Source organism: Lepisosteus oculatus, chromosome 4, assembly GCF_040954835.1.
Source record: "Lepisosteus oculatus isolate fLepOcu1 chromosome 4, fLepOcu1.hap2, whole genome shotgun sequence".
Taxonomy (NCBI): Eukaryota; Metazoa; Chordata; class Actinopteri; order Semionotiformes; family Lepisosteidae; genus Lepisosteus; species Lepisosteus oculatus.
Genome location: NC_090699.1, coordinates 13,341,374 through 13,362,344, shown reverse-complemented (window position 1 = coordinate 13,362,344; position 20,971 = coordinate 13,341,374). Strand labels below are relative to the sequence as shown.

The following is a 20,971-nucleotide window of genomic DNA, read 5'->3' as shown; positions in this document are numbered from 1 at the left end:
GAAATTCCAGCTCGCAATTCTTGATAATAATGATAATGATAATCTTGCTTTCCTGTCTCTTGCATGAGGAATGCGTCTCTTCCCAGACCCCAGCTTGCTCTCCATGAGACACACAGACAGGGAGAGAAGCTGGGGGTCAGAGCGCAGGGTCAGCCATTTATACAGCGCCCCTGGAGCAGCTGGGGTTCAGGGCCTCACTCAGGGGCCCAGCGGAGTGAGGAATATGATTCCTCTGCCGGCTGCGGGATTTGAACCGGCAACCTCCCAGCAACCGGTGCAGATCCAGAGCCACTGCTCCGCCCCAATAATAATTCTTCTTCTCATAAGATCAGATTTATTGTCCCCCGAGGGGAATTGTTGTGGACAAACAGCGCTCCAGTACATTCAAATATCATGCACACACCTCCCCCAAAACCACAAGAAACATTGCACCTCACTCTATTGCACATGTACACTGTAACACATAACAGCATGTGACATTCATAACACATCACAAAACATACTGTCCTGCGCACAAGTGGGGTGGATAGGTCAGAACCTGTGTTTGTCCTTGACATGTGCCTTGGCAGCTTTAATGGAGAGCGGAACAAAGGAGTGTTTGTATCTGTCTGACTCGCGTTCAGGAGCCCTACAACGTGAGCCAGCAGGAAGAAGGGGATACTCGGTTGAGTTGAGGATGTGGGAAGGAGCTGATATCATTTTTCCTGCCAGAGTGATTAGGGATCTTTCAAAGATTGTCCGCAGGGAGGGCTGCTGTCTCACCCCCATGACCTTCAGGCCTGTCTGGACGAGGCGGGTCATTTGCGATCTTAATTGAACTGATAAATTACCGACCACACGGTTCTACCACACCTGATTACAGCATGGCAGAAGAGTAGCATTACTTCCTGTAGAGTCTTCCTCAGTCTTCGCAGGAAATATAAGCGCTGCTGAACTTTGGAGCAAACACTCTCAGCATGAGTAGACCAGCACAGGTTACGGTCTATGTGTACCCTAAGTACTGATTTAAGTGTTTACGTAGAACTGAGGTCCTGACTCTCTGTGGTCATTAAAAATCCCAGGGCGTTTCTCGAAAAAAATAGGGGTGTTACCCCAGTGTCCTGGACAGACTCCCCCTGGTCTTTACCAGTCATGGCCTCCTGATCACCCCCCTCTCTGAACTGGCCTCATCACTCTGCTCTCCTCCCCACTGAGAGCTGGAGTGTGTGAGCGGACTGGAGCATCATCCAGGTGGGGCTGCACACTGGTGCTGGTGGAGGGGATCCCCATTACCTGTAAAGCTCTGAGTGGAGTGTCCAGAAAAGCGCTATATAAGTGTTAGCAATTATTATAATTATTATTTATATGAGTCAACCTGAGTGATAAGTTCATTGTGGATTGCTACCTGTGAGTGATCACCAACTGCTCTGGGATCAAAAACTATTTCTTTTGTTTTTTTAACATTCAGAATTAGCCTATTGTGGTCACACCATTGCACAAACCTTTGGATTTCTGACACGTCTACAGATGAGCTGCCACCTCTATGCATTAAGCCAGGCACAGCTGTATCAGCGGAGAACTTGAAAATGAAGGTGCTCTGACAACTGTTCGTACAATCGTTTGTATCAAGTGTGAACAGAACTGGTGAGCTCACACAGACCTGAGGGGCGCCCGTGCTGATAGATCGCGACTCGCAAAGAGTTTTGTTGACTCTGACATCCTGTGCACGATTTGTTAAAAATGAGTGATACCATCTTATCATGTTATGGTTAACAGACCTTTGCTTCAGCTTGCTTATCAATAGATGGGGGCTGCAGCGTATTAAATGCAGAGCTGAAGTCCACAAACAGCAGTGTGCATAGGCATCGGGGTCCTCTAGGTGTTTAAGAACCAGACGCATGATGCTGTTTATATGCAAACTGGTACGGATCCAGTACAGGTTTCTCTTCTGAGCATAGCAGGGATACCATCATTCTCTCAAAAAATACTACCACCTCTAATAATAATAATGATAATACAGTGTTGTTGCTGGGCGTCTTTATCTTTACCTGTAGGATTAGCAGCCCTCTGTAGAAACCAGACAGTGGGACTAACTCAGTCTGACTAGTCAGGATAATAACTTCCAGGCAGCTACACAGACTGCAGCCCGCTGGAGCCTGGCCAGTACCTGGATGGGTGGCTCCTGGGAGAGGTGTGAGTGGGGCCAGCAGGGGGCGCTCACCCTTCGGTCTGTGGGGGTCCTAACGCCCCAGGACAGTGACGGGGACACTAGACTGTAAACAAGGCGCCGTCCTTCAGATGAGACGTGAAACGGAGGTCCTGCCTCTCTGTGGTCAGTCAAGACCCCAGGGTGTCTCTCAGAAAGAGTAGGGGTGTGACCCCAGTGTCCTGGACAGACTCCCCCTGGTCTTTACCAGTCATGGCCTCCTGATCACCCCCCTCTCTGAACTGGCCTCATCACTCTGCTCTCCTCCCCACTGAGAGCTGGAGTGTGAGAGCAGACTGGAGCATCATCCAGGTGGATTACACATTGCTGCTCATCTTGAGTACAGTGTTCAGAAAAACATATATAAGTTTAAGGAATTATTATTATCATCACTTTTTTAATTCAAGTACGATCATCAGATTTACTGTCCTCCGACTCAGCGGCGTCATTCCCGTCTGGTTGCCAAGGACACCGGGCCCGGTGGGGCCCTGCCCCTTTAAGAGGCGGTGCCCGGGTGACGTCACGCCCCGATGGCGGAAGTGGGCTCGGGTGGCGGGGGGTGGGTGTGTGTGTGTGTGCGTGCGGAACTGCTGTCCGAGCCGCCGGCAGACCTTCCCATACCCGAGCCGCACAGGGCCGGACCGGGGCGTAGGACGGCACTGTCAGCTGGGCTCCCGCAGCGCACCGGCCGCAGCAGCTGAGTCCAAGGTACAGCGACCTCTAGACCCAGCCTGTTCCGAGAGCCGGCGGCGCCCTGCCTGTGGTGCGGACAGGGTGGCTGGGCTCGCCCGCGCTGCCAGCTGCCGGGGTCCCGAAACGCGTGCGCGATCCCGTCCGGTCCGGTCCGGTCCGGTCCGGAGATCGCTGAGATCGCTGGACGGTACCGTCGCAGCCGTCTGCTGGTCCGGCCGCTCATGAGAACCAGGGCGCCTGACCGCACACGGCCAGAGGCCACTGACTGGCCCTGACCAGCCCAGCAGAGCACAGCGCGCTACGTCACCACCACCACAATCATCATCATCATCATCAATAATAATAATAATACATCTTCCCGTCGTTACTTTCCGGGCAGAGACACTGTATTAATATCAGTTCGGCTCTCTGACCTGTAGAATATGCAGCAAAGTCACCTTTACTATTATTATAGTGATTGTGGGTACGGGCAGGAGAGGTAATAACGCTGTCGTTGGGAAACAGGGGGATCACTATCTGGCAGCGGCGCTCTCACGCTGCAGGTGAGCGGGCGCACTATTGGGCAGGAAGTGGCGGGTCCTCAGGTGGAGCGCGACTGCACCTGTCCACCGGAAGTGAGCCGCCTTTCGGGATACCGGAAATACCCTCGGTGAGTGGTTTTACAATATTCACCCTTTAGCCGCTGATTTAGCTACAGCAAGTTGCGCTCTAAGTGCCTTGTCCGTCTGGACCGGCCCTGCAGCTGCACCGGTTCGGATTGCGCTGGTCGGACCGGCGGTTCCGGAGCTGCGCCCGGCTGAGCAGAGTGTTTCTGACCCGGGCCGGCGCGGTTCGCTAACTTCCCCTCCGCCCGGTCACTCCGGCGGTTCGGGCTCCGGCTCGGGAGAAACCTGATTTTCACTCCGGAGATCAGCATGACTCCGGGGAGACTGGCACTGAAATCTGCATTAAATACTACTGGGTTTCAAAACAAATTGGGTGCTATTTTCTGGTAGTAATAATAATAATAATAATAATAATAATAATAATATATGTATGAACCCCTCTCTCTCAGTGCAGTGTTAATGTACTGGAGTGTCCAGTCAGTCATTGTGTCTGTATGAACCCCTCTCTCTCAGTGCAGTGTTAATGTACTGGAGTGTCCAGTCAGTGTGTCTGTATGAACCCCTCTCTCTCAGTGCAGTGTTAATGTACTGGAGTGTCCAGTCAGTCAGTGTGTCTGTATGAACCCCTCTCTCTCAGTGCAGTGTTAATGTACTGGAGTGTCCAGTCAGTCAGTGTGTCTGTATGAACCCCTCTCTCTCAGTGCAGTGTTAATGTACTGGAGTGTCCAGTCAGTCAGTGTGTCTGTATGAACCCCTCTCTCTCAGTGCAGTGTTAATGTACTGGAGTGTCCAGTCAGTCAGTGTGTCTGTATGAACCCCTCTCTCTCAGTGCAGTGTTAATGTACTGGAGTGTCCAGTCAGTCAGTGTGTCTGTATGAACCCCTCTCTCTCAGTGCAGTGTTAATGTACTGGAGTGTCCAGTCAGTCAGTGTGTCTGTATGAACCCCTCTCTCTCAGTGCAGTGTTAATGTACTGGAGTGTCCAGTCAGTCAGTGTGTCTGTATGAACCCCTCTCTCTCAGTGCAGTGTTAATGTACTGGAGTGTCCAGTCAGTGTGTCTGTATGAACCCCTCTCTCTCAGTGCAGTGTTAATGTACTGGAGTGTCCAGTCAGTCAGTGTGTCTGTATGAACCCCTCTCTCTCAGTGCAGTGTTAATGTACTGGAGTGTCCAGTCAGTCAGTGTGTCTGTATGAACCCCTCTCTCTCAGTGCAGTGTTAATGTACCGGAGTGTCCAGTCAGTGTGTCTGTATGAACCCCTCTCTCTCAGTGCAGTGTTAATGTACTGGAGTGTCCAGTCAGTGTGTCTGTATGAACCCATCTCTCTCAGTGCAGTGTTAATGTACTGGAGTGTCCAGTCAGTGTGTCTGTATGAACCCCTCTCTCTCAGTGCAGTGTTAATGTACTGGAGTGTCCAGTCAGTCAGTGTGTCTGTATGAACCCCTCTCTCTCAGTGCAGTGTTAATGTACTGGAGTGTCCAGTCAGTCAGTGTGTCTGTATGAACCCCTCTCTCTCAGTGCAGTGTTAATGTACTGGAGTGTCCAGTCAGTCAGTGTGTCTGTATGAACCCCTCTCTCTCAGTGCAGTGTTAATGTACTGGAGTGTCCAGTCAGTCAGTGTGTCTGTATGAACCCCTCTCTCTCAGTGCAGTGTTAATGTACTGGAGTGTCCAGTCAGTCAGTGTGTCTGTATGAACCCCTCTCTCTCAGTGCAGTGTTAATGTACTGGAGTGTCCAGTCAGTCAGTGTGTCTGTATGAACCCCTCTCTCTCAGTGCAGTGTTAATGTACTGGAGTGTCCAGTCAGTCAGTGTGTCTGTATGAACCCCTCTCTCTCAGTGCAGTGTTAATGTACTGGAGTGTCCAGTCAGTCAGTGTGTCTGTATGAACCCCTCTCTCTCAGTGCAGTGTTAATGTACTGGAGTGTCCAGTCAGTCAGTGTGTCTGTATGAACCCCTCTCTCTCAGTGCAGTGTTAATGTACTGGAGTGTCCAGTCAGTGTATTAACCTGTCTCTCTCTCTCTCAGGGATGTCTCCCTCTGTAAAGTTGCACGAGTTGATCCGGGTGATCCGGGCAGCACGGACGCAAGGGGAGGAGCGGGGAGTGATCCAGCGGGAGTGCGCGGACATCCGCTCGCAGTTCCGCCTGCAGGACAATGGGGGGCGCTGCCGCAACGTGGCCAAGCTGCTGTACGTCCACATGCTGGGCTACCCAGCGCACTTCGGGCAGGTCAGAGCAGCACCATCGCCAGCTGGGGCTTCAGTACTGGGATCATGATTGCTGATCCTCCCCATCTCTCCCTCTTTCCATCTCTCTTTCATCACATGTTCCTCAGGCTGTGACAGGAGATCACACACTGTATTATTATTATTGAGAGACGGGCTCACTGTCTGTTCCTCAGGCTGTGACAGGAGATCACACACTGTATTATTATTATTGAGAGACAGGCTCACTGTCTGTTCCTCAGGCTGTGACAGGAGATCACACACTGTATTATTATTATTGAGAGACAGGCTCACTGTCTGTTCCTCAGGCTGTGACAGGAGATCACACACTGTATTATTATTATTGAGGGACAGGCTCACTGTCTGTTCCTCAGGCTGTGACAGGGGATCACACACTGTATTATTATTATTGAGAGACAGGCTCACTGTCTGTTCCTCAGGCTGTGACAGGAGATCACACACTGTATTATTATTATTGAGAGACAGGCTCACTGTCTGTTCCTCAGGCTGTGACAGGAGATCACACACTGTATTATTATTATTGAGAGACAGGCTCACTGTCTGTTCCTCAGGCTGTGACAGGAGATCACACACTGTATTATTATTATTGAGAGACAGGCTCACTGTCTGTTCCTCAGGCTGTGACAGGGGATCACACACTGTATTATTATTATTGAGAGACAGGCTCACTGTCTGTTCCTCAGGCTGTGACAGGAGATCACACACTGTATTATTATTATTGAGAGACAGGCTCACTGTCTGTTCCTCAGGCTGTGACAGGAGATCACACACTGTATTATTATTATTATTGAGAGACAGGCTCACTGTCTGTTCCTCAGGCTGTGACAGGAGATCACACACTGTATTATTATTATTGAGAGACAGGCTCACTGTCTGTTCCTCAGGCTGTGACAGGAGATCACACACTGTATTATTATTATTATTGAGAGACAGGCTCACTGTTCCTCAGGCTGTGACAGGAGATCACACACTGTATTATTATTATTGAGAGACAGGCTCACTGTCTGTTCCTCAGGCTGTGACAGGAGATCACACACTGTATTATTATTATTGAGAGACAGGCTCACTGTCTGTTCCTCAGGCTGTGACAGGAGATCACACACTGTATTATTATTATTGAGAGACAGGCTCACTGTCTGTTCCTCAGGCTGGGACAGGAGATCACACACTGTATTATTATTATTGAGAGACAGGCTCACTGTCTGTTCCTCAGGCTGTGACAGGAGATCACACACTGTATTATTATTATTGAGAGACAGGCTCACTGTCTGTTCCTCAGGCTGTGACAGGAGATCACACACTGTATTATTATTATTGAGAGACGGGCTCACTGTCTGTTCCTCAGGCTGGGACAGGAGATCACACACTGTATTATTATTATTGAGAGACAGGGTCACTGTCTGTTCCTCAGGCTGTGACAGGAGATCACACACTGTATTATTATTATTGAGAGACAGGCTCACTGTTCCTCAGGCTGTGACAGGAGATCACACACTGTATTATTATTATTGAGAGACAGGCTCACTGTCTGTTCCTCAGGCTGTGACAGGAGATCACACACTGTATTATTATTATTGAGAGACAGGCTCACTGTCTGTTCCTCAGGCTGTGACAGGGGATCACACACTGTATTATTATTATTGAGAGACAGGCTCACTGTCTGTTCCTCAGGCTGTGACAGGAGATCACACACTGTATTATTATTATTGAGAGACAGGCTCACTGTCTGTTCCTCAGGCTGTGACAGGAGATCACACACTGTATTATTATTATTATTGAGAGACAGGCTCACTGTCTGTTCCTCAGGCTGTGACAGGAGATCACACACTGTATTATTATTATTGAGAGACAGGCTCACTGTCTGTTCCTCAGGCTGTGACAGGAGATCACACACTGTATTATTATTATTATTGAGAGACAGGCTCACTGTTCCTCAGGCTGTGACAGGAGATCACACACTGTATTATTATTATTGAGAGACAGGCTCACTGTCTGTTCCTCAGGCTGTGACAGGAGATCACACACTGTATTATTATTATTGAGAGACAGGCTCACTGTCTGTTCCTCAGGCTGTGACAGGAGATCACACACTGTATTATTATTATTGAGAGACAGGCTCACTGTCTGTTCCTCAGGCTGGGACAGGAGATCACACACTGTATTATTATTATTGAGAGACAGGCTCACTGTCTGTTCCTCAGGCTGTGACAGGAGATCACACACTGTATTATTATTATTGAGAGACAGGCTCACTGTCTGTTCCTCAGGCTGTGACAGGAGATCACACACTGTATTATTATTATTGAGAGACGGGCTCACTGTCTGTTCCTCAGGCTGGGACAGGAGATCACACACTGTATTATTATTATTGAGAGACAGGGTCACTGTCTGTTCCTCAGGCTGTGACAGGAGATCACACACTGTATTATTATTATTGAGAGACAGGCTCACTGTTCCTCAGGCTGTGACAGGAGATCACACACTGTATTATTATTATTGAGAGACAGGCTCACTGTCTGTTCTTCATCTCCTCTCTGTCTCTCCTGTCTCTCTCAGATGGAGTGTGTGAAGCTCATCGCTTCTCCGCGCTTCAGTGAGAAGAGGGTGGGCTACTTGGGGGCCATGCTGCTGCTGGACGAGAGACAGGACGCCAGCTTGCTCATCACCAACTCCATCAAGAAGTGAGGAACTGACTCTCTGTGTGTGTCTCTGTGTGTCTCTGTGTGTCTCTGTGTCTTTGCCTGACTGTCTGTCTCTGTGTGTGTGTGTCCCTGCCTGACTGTCTGTCTCTCTCTGCCCTCAGTGACCTGTCTCACCCCAGTCAGTACGTGCAGGGCCTGGCTCTGTGCACTCTGGGCTGTATGGGCTCGGGGGAGATGTGCCGGGATCTGGCCCCCGAGATCGACAGGCTGCTGCGCTCCTCCAGCTCCTACATCAAGAAGAAGGTATCTGTTCTCGCACCCCAGAGCTGTAGCCCTTCCCAAAGCTCCCGCTTAGAAGAGGTGATCCCCTTCTTCCCTCTCCTGGGAGAGTCAGCAGCCCCAGACTGTACCCCGACCTGCACAGCAGATCAGGGGGAGCAGAGAGAAACTGTACCCCGACCTGCACAGCAGATCAGAGGGAGCAGAGAGAAGCTGTACCCCAGACTGTACCCCAACCTGCACAGCAGATCAGGGGGAGCAGAGAGAGACTGTACCCCAGACTGTACCCCAACCTGCACAGCAGATCAGGGGGAGCAGAGAGAAACTGTACCCCAGACTGTACCCCAACCTGCACAGCAGATCAGGGGGAGCAGAGAGAGACTGTACCCCAGACTGTACCCCAACCTGCACAGCAGATCAGGGGGAGCAGAGAGAAACTGTACCCCAGACTGTACCCCAACCTGCACAGCAGATCAGGGGGAGCAGAGAGAGGCTGTACCCCAGACTGTACCCCAACCTGCACAGATGAGGGGGAGAGAGAAACTGTACCCCAGACTGTACCCCAAACTGCACAGAACAGGGGAGGAGAGAGAAACTGTACCCCAGACTGTACCCCAACCTGCACAGCAGATCAGGGGGAGCAGAGAGAAACTGTACCCCAGACTGTACCCCAACCTGCACAGCAGATCAGGGGGAGCAGAGAGAAACTGTACCCCAGACTGTACCCCAACCTGCACAGCAGATCAGGGGGAGAGAGAAACTGTGTCCTGGCATCTGGACTGACCAGCGGTCAGGACACCCCTACTCTTACTGACAGTGTCCTGGGATCTGGACTGACCAGTCAGGACACCCCTACTCTTACTGACAGTGTCCTGGGATCTGGACTGACCAGCAGTCAGGACACCCCTACTCTTACTGACAGTGTCCTGGGATCTGTACTGACCAGCAGTCAGGACACCCCTACTCTTACTGACAGTGTCCTGGGATCTGAACTGACCATTCAGGACACCCCTACTCTTACTGACAGTGTCCTGGGATCTGGACTGACCAGCAGTCAGGACACCCCTACTCTTACTGACAGTGTCCTGGGATCTGTACTGACCAGCCATCAGGACACCCCTACTCTTACTGACAGTGTCCTGGGATCTGAACTGACCAGTCAGGACACCCCTACTCTTACTGACAGTGTCCTGGGATCTGAACTGACCATTCAGGACACCCCTACTCTTACTGACAGTGTCCTGGGATCTGGACTGACCAGCAGTCAGGACACCCCTACTCTTACTGACAGTGTCCTGGGATCTGGACTGACCAGCCATCAGGACACCCCTACTCTTACTGACAGTGTCCTGGGATCTGAACTGACCAGTCAGGACACCCCTACTCTTACTGACAGTGTCCTGGGATCTGGACTGACCAGTCAGGACACCCCTACTCTTACTGACAGTGTCCTGGGATCTGGACTGACCAGTCAGGACACCCCTACTCTTACTGACAGTGTCCTGGGATCTGAACTGACCAGTCAGGACAGCCCTACTCTTACTGACAGTGTCCTGGGATCTGGACTGACCAGTCAGGACACCCCTACTCTTACTGACAGTGTCCTGGGATCTGGACTGACCAGTCAGGACACCCCTACTCTTACTGACATTAAGATCTGTACTGAGACACAGAGGTCCCCCAGGATCAGGGCCAGGAGCCCCTTAGTTAAGCGGGAAGGAGTGGAAGCAGTGATGCGAAGGTGTAATGTTGGGTTGTGTCCACCAGGCGGCGCTGTGTGCAGTGCACATTGTGAGGAAGGTGCCTGAGCTGGGGGAGCTCTTCACCCCTTCTGCCCAGAGGCTGCTGAACGAGAAAAACCACGGTGAGCACAGCCCTCCGCTGACACTGTCAGTGCTGTCTCTCCGTCTGTGCTGTCTGTCTGTCCTGTCTGCCACACGGTCACATTGAGCTGTCTGTCTCTCTGTCTCAGTGTGTCTGAGTCTCACCTGCTGTCTGTCTGTCTTTCTGTCTGTCTGTCTCGACGTGTCTGTGTCTCTGCCTGCCTGTCTGTCTGTCTGTCCCTCAGTCTTGGTGTGTCTGTGTCTCTCCCTGTCTGTCTGTCTGTCCCTCAGACTCGGTGTGTCTGTGTCTCTGCCTGTCTGTCTGTCCCTCAGCCTCGGTGTGCCTGAGTCTCACCGCCTGCCTGTCTGTCCCTCAGTCATGGTGTGCCTGAGTCTCACCGCCTGCCTGTCTGTCCCTCAGTCTCGGTGTGTCTGTGTCTCGGTCAGTCTGTCCCTCAGTCTCGGTGTGTCTGTGTCTCGGTCAGTCTGTCCCTCAGTCTCGGTGTGTCTGTGTCTCTGTCAGTCTGTCCCTCAGTCTTGGTGTGCCTGAGTCTCACCACCTGTCTGTCCCTCAGTCTCGGTGTGTCTGTGTCTCGGTCAGTCTGTCCCTCAGTCTCGGTGTGTCTGTGTCTCGGTCAGTCTGTCCCTCAGTCTCGGTGTGCCTGAGTCTCACCACCTGTCTGTCCCTCAGTCTCGGTGTGTCTGTGTCTCTGTCAGTCTGTCCCTCAGTCTCGGTGTGTCTGTGTCTCTGTCAGTCTGTCCCTCAGTCTCGGTGTGTCTGTGTCTCACCACCTGTCTGTCCCTCAGTCTCGGTGTGTCTGTGTCTCACCACCTGTCTGTCCCTCAGTCTCGGTGTGTCTGTGTCTCTGTCAGTCTGTCCCTCAGTCTTGGTGTGTCTGTGTCTCGGTCAGTCTGTCCCTCAGTCTCGGTGTGCCTGAGTCTCACCACCTGTCTGTCCCTCAGTCTCGGTGTGCCTGAGTCTCGGTCAGTCTGTCCCTCAGTCTCGGTGTGCCTGAGTCTCACCACCTGTCTGTCCCTCAGTCTCGGTGTGTCTGTGTCTCTGTCAGTCTGTCCCTCAGTCTCGGTGTGTCTGTGTCTCTGTCAGTCTGTCCCTCAGTCTCGGTGTGTCTGTGTCTCACCACCTGTCTGTCCCTCAGTCTCGGTGTGTCTGTGTCTCACCACCTGTCTGTCCCTCAGTCTCGGTGTGTCTGTGTCTCTGTCAGTCTGTCCCTCAGTCTTGGTGTGCCTGAGTCTCACCACCTGTCTGTCCCTCAGTCTCGGTGTGCCTGAGTCTCACCACCTGTCTGTCCCTCAGTCTCGGTGTGCCTGAGTCTCTGTCAGTCTGTCCCTCAGTCTTGGTGTGTCTGTGTCTCTGTCAGTCTGTCCCTCAGTCTTGGTGTGTCGGTGTCTCTGTCAGTCTGTCCCTCAGTCTCGGTGTGCCTGAGTCTCACCACCTGTCTGTCCCTCAGTCTTGGTGTGTCTGTGTCTCGGTCAGTCTGTCTCTCAGTCTCAGTGTGTCTGAGTCTCACCACCTGTCTGTCCCTCAGTCTCGGTGTGTCTGTGTCTCTGTCAGTCTGTCCCTCAGTCTCGGTGTGCCTGAGTCTCCCCACCTGTCTGCCCCTCAGTCTCGGTGTGCCTGTGTCTCACCTCCTGCCTGCCTGTCTGTGTCTCTGCAGGGGTCCTGCACGGGTGTGTGGTTCTGATCACAGAGCTGTGTGAGAGGAGCCCGGACTCGCTGGCCCGTTTCCGCAAGGTAACTCCGGGGCCCGGCCTGTTGCTCCCGGTCCCAGGCTCAGTCTTCACCCCGCTCTGTACACTGGGGGGACCGGGGGACCAGGGGGGAGGGGGGGCAGGGTACCAGGGGACCTCAGCACCACACAACACGGAGCCCATCTGGAACTTCTACTTCATCCCTCAGCTCTGGAAACAAGTCAGGGCTTCAGGAAGTGGCGGGATTATCTCCTGGGACCTGCGGACTAATAACTGCCAGCGAGCAGGGTGGGCCACACAGCCTCCTCTCATTTGTCTTGAGTGTCACCAGCTTGCCTGAGCAGCTTGTTCCACACCCCCACCACCCTCTGTGTAAAGAAGGGCCTCCTGTCCTGACTGGAGGAGCTCACCCAGCTGTGTCTGGAGAGAAGCCAGGCTATCGGCTTCAACAACAGGGCTGGGCAGCTTGTTCCCCACCCCCACCACCCTCTGTGTAAAGAGGAGCCTCCTGTCCTGACTGGAGGAGCTCACCCAGCTGTGTCTGGAGAGAAGTCAGGGTATCGGCTTCAACAACAGGGCTGGGCAGCTTGTTCCACACTCCTCACACTGGGCACATGACCTTCACCTCTCCGTCTGTCACTGCAGTCCTCTCACTCACCATACTCCCTGCTGTGTGTTACACTGCTACTGCACTGACACTGTACACACACGCTGCGCCGCAGTGACACACGCACAGACTGACGTGAGATCACACACTGGAAGAACAGTCATGCACCCTCTCTGACTGTAGTGTGCTGCGACTGAGTGTCCACCGACTGTAGTGTGCTGAGACAGCTCTCTGACTGTAGTGTGCTGCGACTGCTTTGACTGTAGTGTGCTGCAACTGCGTGCCCTCTGACTGTAGTGTGCTGCGACTGTGTGCTCTCTGACTGTAGTGTGGTGGGACAGTGTGCTCTCTGACTGTAGTGTGGTGGGACAGTGTGCTCTCTGACTGTAGTGTGGTGGACAGTGTGCCCTCTGACTGTAGTGTGCTGCGACTGTGCTTTGACTGTAGTGTGCTGAGACAGCTCTCTGACTGTAGTGTGCTGCGACTGTGCTTTGACTGTAGTGTGCTGAGACAGCTCTCTGACTGTAGTGAGCTGCCACTGTGCTTTCTGACTGTAGTGTGCTGAGACAGCTCTCTGACTAGTGTGCTGCGACTGTGTTTTCTGACTGTAGTGTGCTGGGACTGTGTGTCCTTTGACTAGTGAGCTGGGACTGTGTGCTCTCTGACTGTAGTGTGGTGGGACTGTGTGCTCTCTGACTGTAGTGTGGTGGGACTGTGTGCTCTCTGACTGTAGTGTGGTGGGACTTTGTGCTCTCTGACTGTAGTGGGCTGAGACTATTCTCTGTGATTGCTATATGGTGGGACTCATAGGCTCTCTCTGTTCAGTTAGTGCCTGATCTGGTCCAGATCCTGAAGAGCCTTATCCTGTCAGGATATTCCCCAGAGCACAACGTGGCTGGAATCAGTGACCCCTTTCTGCAGGTCTGAATCTGTCCAGTCAATCACTGTGTCTGTTTTAACCCCTCTCTCTCAGTGCAGTGTTAATGTACTGGAGTGTCCAGTCAGTCAGTGTGTCTGTATGAACCCCTCTCTCTCAGTGCAGTGTTAATGTACTGGAGTGTCCAGTCAGTGTGTCTGTTTTAACCCCTCTCTTTCAGTGCAGTGTTAATGTACTGGAGTGTCCAGTCAGTCAGTGTGTCTGTATGAACCCCTCTCTCTCAGTGCAGTGTTAATGTACTGGAGTGTCCAGTCAGTGTGTCTGTATGAACCCCTCTCTCTCAGTGCAGTGTTAATGTACTGGAGTGTCCAGTCAGTCAGTGTGTCTGTATGAACCCCTCTCTCTCAGTGCAGTGTTAATGTACTGGAGTGTCCAGTCAGTCAGTGTGTCTGTATGAACCCCTCTCTCTCAGTGCAGTGTTAATGTACTGGAGTGTCCAGTCAGTGTGTCTGTTTTAACCCCTCTCTTTCAGTGCAGTGTTAATGTACTGGAGTGTCCAGTCAGTCAGTGTGTCTGTATGAACCCCTCTCTCTCAGTGCAGTGTTAATGTACTGGAGTGTCCAGTCAGTGTGTCTGTATGAACCCCTCTCTCTCAGTGCAGTGTTAATGTACTGGAGTGTCCAGTCAGTCAGTGTGTCTGTATGAACCCCTCTCTCTCAGTGCAGTGTTAATGTACTGGAGTGTCCAGTCAGTCAGTGTGTCTGTATGAACCCCTCTCTCTCAGTGCAGTGTTAATGTACTGGAGTGTCCAGTCAGTGTGTCTGTATGAACCCCTCTCTCTCAGTGCAGTGTTAATGTACTGGAGTGTCCAGTCAGTCAGTGTGTCTGTATTAACCCCTCTCTCTCAGTGCAGTGTTAATGTACTGGAGTGTCCAGTCAGTCATTGTGTCTGTATGAACCCCTCTCTCTCAGTGCAGTGTTAATGTACTGGAGTGTCCAGTCAGTCAGTGTGTCTGTATGAACCCCTCTCTCTCAGTGCAGTGTTAATGTACTGGAGTGTCCAGTCAGTCAGTGTGTCTGTATTAACCCCTCCCCCTCTCTCAGGTGCGTATTCTTCGGCTGTTGAGGATCCTCGGTCGTCATGATGATGTAGCCAGTGAGGCCATGAATGACATTCTTGCACAGGTACCCCTGATTTCTCTTCAAGCAGTGCTTGGTTATTCCACTCATTCCAGTTGCTAAGAAGCAGTCTGGTTTCTCAAAGAGTCATATATGAATTGCCAGGTGGAAACTGATTTCTAGGGTGTTATTTTTAGAGCATGTGTAGGGAAAATGTATCAGACAGTTTATTATTGTTTCTTATTGATATTAGTCAATCAATCAATTAATGCCTTGTTGGGCAGCTTGTTCCCCACCCCCACCACCCTCTGTGTAAAGAGGAGCCTCCTGTCCTGACTGGAGGAGCTCACCCAGCTGTGTCTGGAGAGGAGCCAGGGTATCGGCTTCAACAACATGGCTGGGCAGCTTGTTCCCCACCCCCACCACCCTCTGTGTAAAGAAGAGCCTCCGGTCCTCTGTTTGAAACCCCCCCTTGCTGATGTTGCACTGTTCCCAGAGAAGAACAGAGAACAGACAGTGTGCGTGTGATGAGCTGGGGGGAGCAGAAGCTCTGCCAGGCGATTGATTAGTGTATTGATTGTTTTCCAGGTGGCCACGAACACGGACAGCAGTAAAACGGCCGGTAACGCCATCCTGTACGAGACGGTCGTCACGGTGATGGACATCAACTCCGAGAGCGGCCTGAGGGTCAGCAGGCCTGTCCATGTTCACTACTACTGACCCTCTCGTAAAGGGAACAGCGCCCCCTCTGGCCCACTAGCGCCACTGCACCCCCCGCCACCTGACCTGTTCACACTGACGGCACAGCGCCCCCTCTGGCCCACTAGCGCCACTGCACCCCCCTCTGTCTGACCTGTTCACACTGATGGCACAGCGCCCCCTCTGGCCCACTAGCGCCACTGCACCCCCCGCTGTCTGACCTGTTCACACTGACGGCACAGCGCCCCCTCTGGCCCACTAGCGCCACTGCACCCCCCGTCTGACCTGTTCACACTGACGGAACAGCGCCCCCACTGTCTGACCCGTTCACACTGATGGCACAGCGCCCCCTCTGGCCCACTGACGCCACTGCACCCCCCGTCTGACCTGTTCACACTGACGGCACAGCGCCCCCACTGTCTGACCCGTTCACACTGACGGCACAGCGCCCCCTCTGGCCCACTGACGCCACTGCACCCCCCGCTGTCTGACCTGTTCACACTGACAGCACAGCGCCCCCTCTGGCCCACTGACGCCACTGCACCCCCGCTGTCTGACGCGTTCACACTGACAGCACAGCGCCTCCTCTGGCCCACTGACGGCACTGCACCCCCCGCTGTCTGACCTGTTCACACTGACGGCACAGCGCCCCCTCTGGCCCACTGACGCCACTGCACCCCCCGCTGTCTGACCTGTTCACACTGACGGCACAGCGCCCCCTCTGGCCCACTGACGCCACTGCACCCCCCGCTGTCTGACCCGTTCACACTGATGGCACAGCGCCCCCTCTGGACCACTAGCGCCACTGCACCCCCCGCTGTCTGACCTGTTCACACTGACGGCACAGCGCCCCCTCTGGCCCACTGACGCCACTGCACACCCCGCTGTCTGACGCGTTCACACTGACGGCACAGCGCCCCCTCTGGCCCACTGACGCCACTGCACCCCCCGCTGTCTGACCTGTTCACACTGACGGCACAGCGCCCCCTCTGGCCCACTGACGCCACTGCACACCCCGCTGTCTGACGCGTTCACACTGACAGCACAGCGCCCCCTCTGGCCCACTGACGCCACTGCACCCCCGCTGTCTGACGCGTTCACACTGACGGCACAGCGCCCCCTCTGGCCCACTGACGCCACTGCACACCCCGCTGTCTGACGCGTTCACACTGACAGCACAGCGCCCCCTCTGGACCACTGACGCCACTGCACCCCTGCTGTCTGACCTGTTCACACTGATGGCACAGCGCCCCCTCTGGACCACTAGCGCCACTGCACCCCCCGCTGTCTGACCCGTTCACACTGACAGCACAGCGCCCCCTCTGGACCACTGACGCCACTGCACCCCCCGCTGTCTGACCTGTTCACACTGACGGCACAGCGCCCCCTCTGGCCCACTAGCGCCACTGCACCCCCCGCTGTCTGACCTGTTCACACTGACGGCACAGCGCCCCCTCTGGCCCACTGACGGCACTGCACCCCCGCTGTCTGACCCGTTCACACTGATGGCACAGCGCCCCCTCTGGCCCACTGACACCACTGCACCCCCGCTGTCTGACCCGTTCACACTGATGGCACAGCGCCCCCCTGCTGTCTGACCCGTTCACACTGACGGCACAGCGCCCCCTCTGGCCCACTGACGCCACTGCACCCCCGCTGTCTGACCCGTTCACACTGACAGCACAGCGCCCCCTCTGGCCCACTGACGCCACTGCACCCCCCGCTGTCTGACCCGTTCACACTGACAGCACAGCGCCTCCTCTGGCCCACTGACGCCACTGCACCCCCCTGGTCTGACCTGTTCACACTGACGGCACAGCGCCCCCTCTGGCCCACTGACGCCACTGCACCCCTGCTGTCTGACCCGTTCACACTGATGGCACAGCGCCCCCTCTGGCCCACTAGCGCCACTGCACCCCCGCTGTCTGACCCGTTCACACTGATGGCACAGCGCCCCCTCTGGCCCACTGACGCCACTGCACCCCCGCTGTCTGACCCGTTCACACTGATGGCACAGCGCCCCCTCTGGCCCACTGACGCCACTGCACCCCCCGCTGTCTGACCCGTTCACACTGATGGCACAGCGCCCCCTCTGGCCCACTAGCGCCACTGCACCCCCCGCTGTCTGACCTGTTCACACTGACGGCACAGCGCCCCCTCTGGCCCACTGACGCCACTGCACCCCCGCTGTCTGACGCGTTCACACTGACGGCACAGCGCCCCCCTGGTCTGACCCGTTCACACTGACCGCTGCTGCTCGCACATAACGGAGCCCCCTGCTGTGTTGCAGGTCCTGGCCGTCAATATTCTGGGGCGCTTCCTGCTGAACACGGACAGAAACATCCGGTGAGTCTGTCTCCACTCCAGGCCCTGTGTCTGTATGAACCCCCCTCTCTCAGTGCAGTGTTAATGTACTGGAGTGTCCAGTCAGTGTGTCTGTATGAACCCCTCTCTCTCAGTGCAGTGTTAATGTACTGGAGTGTCCAGTCAGTGTGTCTGTATGAACCCCTCTCTCTCAGTGCAGTGTTAATGTACTGGAGTGTCCAGTCAGTGTGTCTGTATGAACCCCTCTCTCTCAGTGCAGTGTTAATGTACTGGAGTGTCCAGTCAGTGTGTCTGTATGAACCCCTCTCTCTCAGTGCAGTGTTCATGTACTGGAGTGTCCAGTCAGTGTGTCTGTATGAACCCCCCTCTCTCAGTGCAGTGTTAATGTACTGGAGTGTCCAGTCAGTCAGTGTGTCTGTATGAACCCCTCTCTCTCAGTGCAGTGTTAATGTACTGGAGTGTCCAGTCAGTGTGTCTGTATGAACCCCTCTCTCTCAGTGCAGTGTTAATGTACTGGAGTGTCCAGTCAGTCAGTGTGTCTGTATGAACCCCTCTCTCTCAGTGCAGTGTTAATGTACTGGAGTGTCCAGTCAGTGTGTCTGTATGAACCCCTCTCTCTCAGTGCAGTGTTAATGTACTGGAGTGTCCAGTCAGTCAGTGTGTCTGTATGAACCCCTCTCTCTCAGTGCAGTGTTCATGTACTGGAGTGTCCAGTCAGTCAGTGTGTCTGTATGAACCCCTCTCTCTCAGTGCAGTGTTAATGTACTGGAGTGTCCAGTCAGTCAGTGTGTCTGTATGAACCCCTCTCTCTCAGTGCAGTGTTAATGTACTGGAGTGTCCAGTCAGTCAGTGTGTCTGTATGAACCCCTCTCTCTCAGTGCAGTGTTAATGTACTGGAGTGTCCAGTCAGTCAGTGTGTCTGTATGAACCCCTCTCTCTCAGTGCAGTGTTAATGTGCTGGAGTGTCCAGTCAGTCTGTGTGTCTGTATGAACCCCTCTCTCTCAGTGCAGTGTTAATGTACTGGAGTGTCCAGTCAGTGTGTCTGTATGAACCCCTCTCTCTCAGTGCAGTGTTAATGTACTGGAGTGTCCAGTCAGTCAGTGTGTCTGTATGAACCCCTCTCTCTCAGTGCAGTGTTAATGTACTCGAGTGTCCAGTCAGTGTGTCTGTATGAACCCCTCTCTCTCTCAGCTATATCGCCATGACGTCTCTCCAGAGGATGGTACAGACAGACCACAATGCTGTGCAGCGCCACCGTGGCACCATTGTAGACTGTTTGAAGGATCCAGACGCCTCGGTCAAACGGTAACGACCCTCTCGTTCATCAGCTCTCGTCTTTAAATTTCCTCGGCAGCATCTTGATCGTCTCCCGGGCGCAGGGCTGAGCTCCAGGACTCGACTCCGCTCCCCGCCGGTGTGTGTGTGGCCCCGAGCCCGTAGGGGGCCCCGTGTCTGTGGGGCTCTCGGGTGTGTGTGGCCCCGTGTCTGTGGGGCTCTCGGGTGTGTGTGGCCCCGAGCCCGTAGGGGGCCCGGTGTCTGTGTGGCCCTGAGCCCATAGGGGGCCCCGTGTCTGTGGGGCTCTCGGGTGTGTGTGGCCCCGTGTCTGTGAGGCTCTCGGGTGTGTGTGGCTCCGAGCCCGTAGGGGGCCCGGTGTCTGTGTGGCCCTGAGCCCATAGGGGGCCCCGTGTCTGTGGGGCTCTCGGGTGTGTGTGGCCCCGTGTCTGTGGGGCTCTCGGGTATGTGTGGCCCCGAGGCCGTAGGGGGCCTGGGCCTGATCCGATGACTGAACCGCCTCCCGCTCTCTCTTCCCAGCCGGGCCCTGGAGCTCTCTCTCTCGCTCATGAACTCCCTCAACATCCGGTCCATGATGAAGGAGCTGCTCCTCTTCCTCGATTCCTGCCCCCCTGAGCTGCGGGCCGACACTGCGTCTGGCATCTTCAACGCTGCTGAGCGGTCAGTCAGTCCGTCTGTCCCCCTGTCCGTCTGTCCCCCTGTCCGTCTGTCCCCCTGTCCGTCTGTCCCCCTGTCCGTCCGTCCATCTGTCTCAGGGTCTATATAAGGTACTGTATTAATCTCTCTGTGTGAGGAGTGTCTCTAGGGTCTATATTAGGATCTGTATTAATCTCTCTGTGTGAGGAGTGTCTCTAGGGTCTATATTAGGGCCTGTTTTAATCTCTCTGTGTGAGGAGTGTCTCTAGGGTCTATATTAGGGTCTGTATTAATCTCTCTGTGTGAGGAGTGTCTCTAGGATCTATATTAGTGTCTGTATTAATCTCTCTGTGTGAGGAGTGTCTCTAGGGTCTATATTAGTGTCTGTATTAATCTATCTGTGTGAGGAGTGTCTCTAGGGTCTATATTTGGATCTGTATTAATCTCTCTGTGTTAGGAGTGTCTCTAGGGTCTATATCAGCGTCTGTATTAATCTCTAATCAATTTTTTATTCTCTGTTTTAGGTATGCTCCATCTAAACGCTGGCATATTGACACCATTTTGCGTGTTCTGACTATGGTAAATAACTATACATAAATATCTTTTGTCTATCTGTATTAACCCCTCTCTCTCGGTGCAGTGTTAATGTACTGGAGTATCCAGTCAGTGTGTCTGTATGAACCCCTCTCTCTCAGTGCAGTGTTAATGTACTGGAGTGTCCAGTCAGTCAGTGTGTCTGTATGAACCCCTCTCTCTCAGTGCAGTGTTAATGTACTGGAGTATCCAGTCAGTCAGTGTGTCTGTATGAACCCCTCTCTCTCAGTGCAGTGTTAATGTACTGGAGTGTCCAGTCAGTGTGTCTGTATGAACCCCTCTCTCTCAGTGCAGTGTTAATGTACTGGAGTGTCCAGTCAGTGTGTCTGTATTAAACCCTCTCTCTCAGTGCAGTGTTAATGGACTGGAGTGTCCAGTCAGTCAGTGTGTCTGTATGAACCCCTCTCTCTCAGTGCAGTGTTAATGTACTGGAGTGTCCAGTCAGTCAGTGTGTCTGTATGAACCCCTCTCTCTCAGTGCAGTGTTAATGTACTGGAGTGTCCAGTCAGTGTGTCTGTATGAACCCCTCTCTCTCAGTGCAGTGTTAATGTACTGGAGTGTCCAGTCAGTGTGTCTGTATTAAACCCTCTCTCTCAGTGCAGTGTTAATGGACTGGAGTGTCCAGTCAGTCAGTGTGT

General features: G+C 53.6%; 1 protein-coding gene across 2 annotated transcripts in view; it reads left to right on the top strand.

The window, feature by feature from the left end:
* Positions 1-2,728: 2,728 nt before the first annotated feature.
* ap1g2 (adaptor related protein complex 1 subunit gamma 2) overlaps positions 2,729-20,971 on the top strand; it is a 31,584-nt gene continuing 13,341 nt past the window's right edge. Inside the window, exons 1-14 of one of the 2 annotated variants that reach the window (XM_069188744.1) lie at positions 2,729-2,893; positions 3,383-3,527; positions 5,509-5,711; positions 8,285-8,409; positions 8,532-8,673; positions 10,417-10,513; positions 12,149-12,225; positions 13,615-13,710; positions 14,771-14,851; positions 15,374-15,472; positions 17,775-17,830; positions 19,002-19,115; positions 19,623-19,763; positions 20,264-20,318. In XM_069188744.1, coding sequence (XP_069044845.1) covers positions 5,511-5,711; positions 8,285-8,409; positions 8,532-8,673; positions 10,417-10,513; positions 12,149-12,225; positions 13,615-13,710; positions 14,771-14,851; positions 15,374-15,472; positions 17,775-17,830; positions 19,002-19,115; positions 19,623-19,763; positions 20,264-20,318 — 1,284 coding nt within the window. In that variant the 5' untranslated portion in view covers positions 2,729-2,893; positions 3,383-3,527; positions 5,509-5,510. The remainder of the gene's footprint in view (positions 2,894-3,382; positions 3,528-5,508; positions 5,712-8,284; positions 8,410-8,531; positions 8,674-10,416; positions 10,514-12,148; positions 12,226-13,614; positions 13,711-14,770; positions 14,852-15,373; positions 15,473-17,774; positions 17,831-19,001; positions 19,116-19,622; positions 19,764-20,263; positions 20,319-20,971) is intronic. The other variant, XM_069188745.1, reaches the window with a different exon arrangement.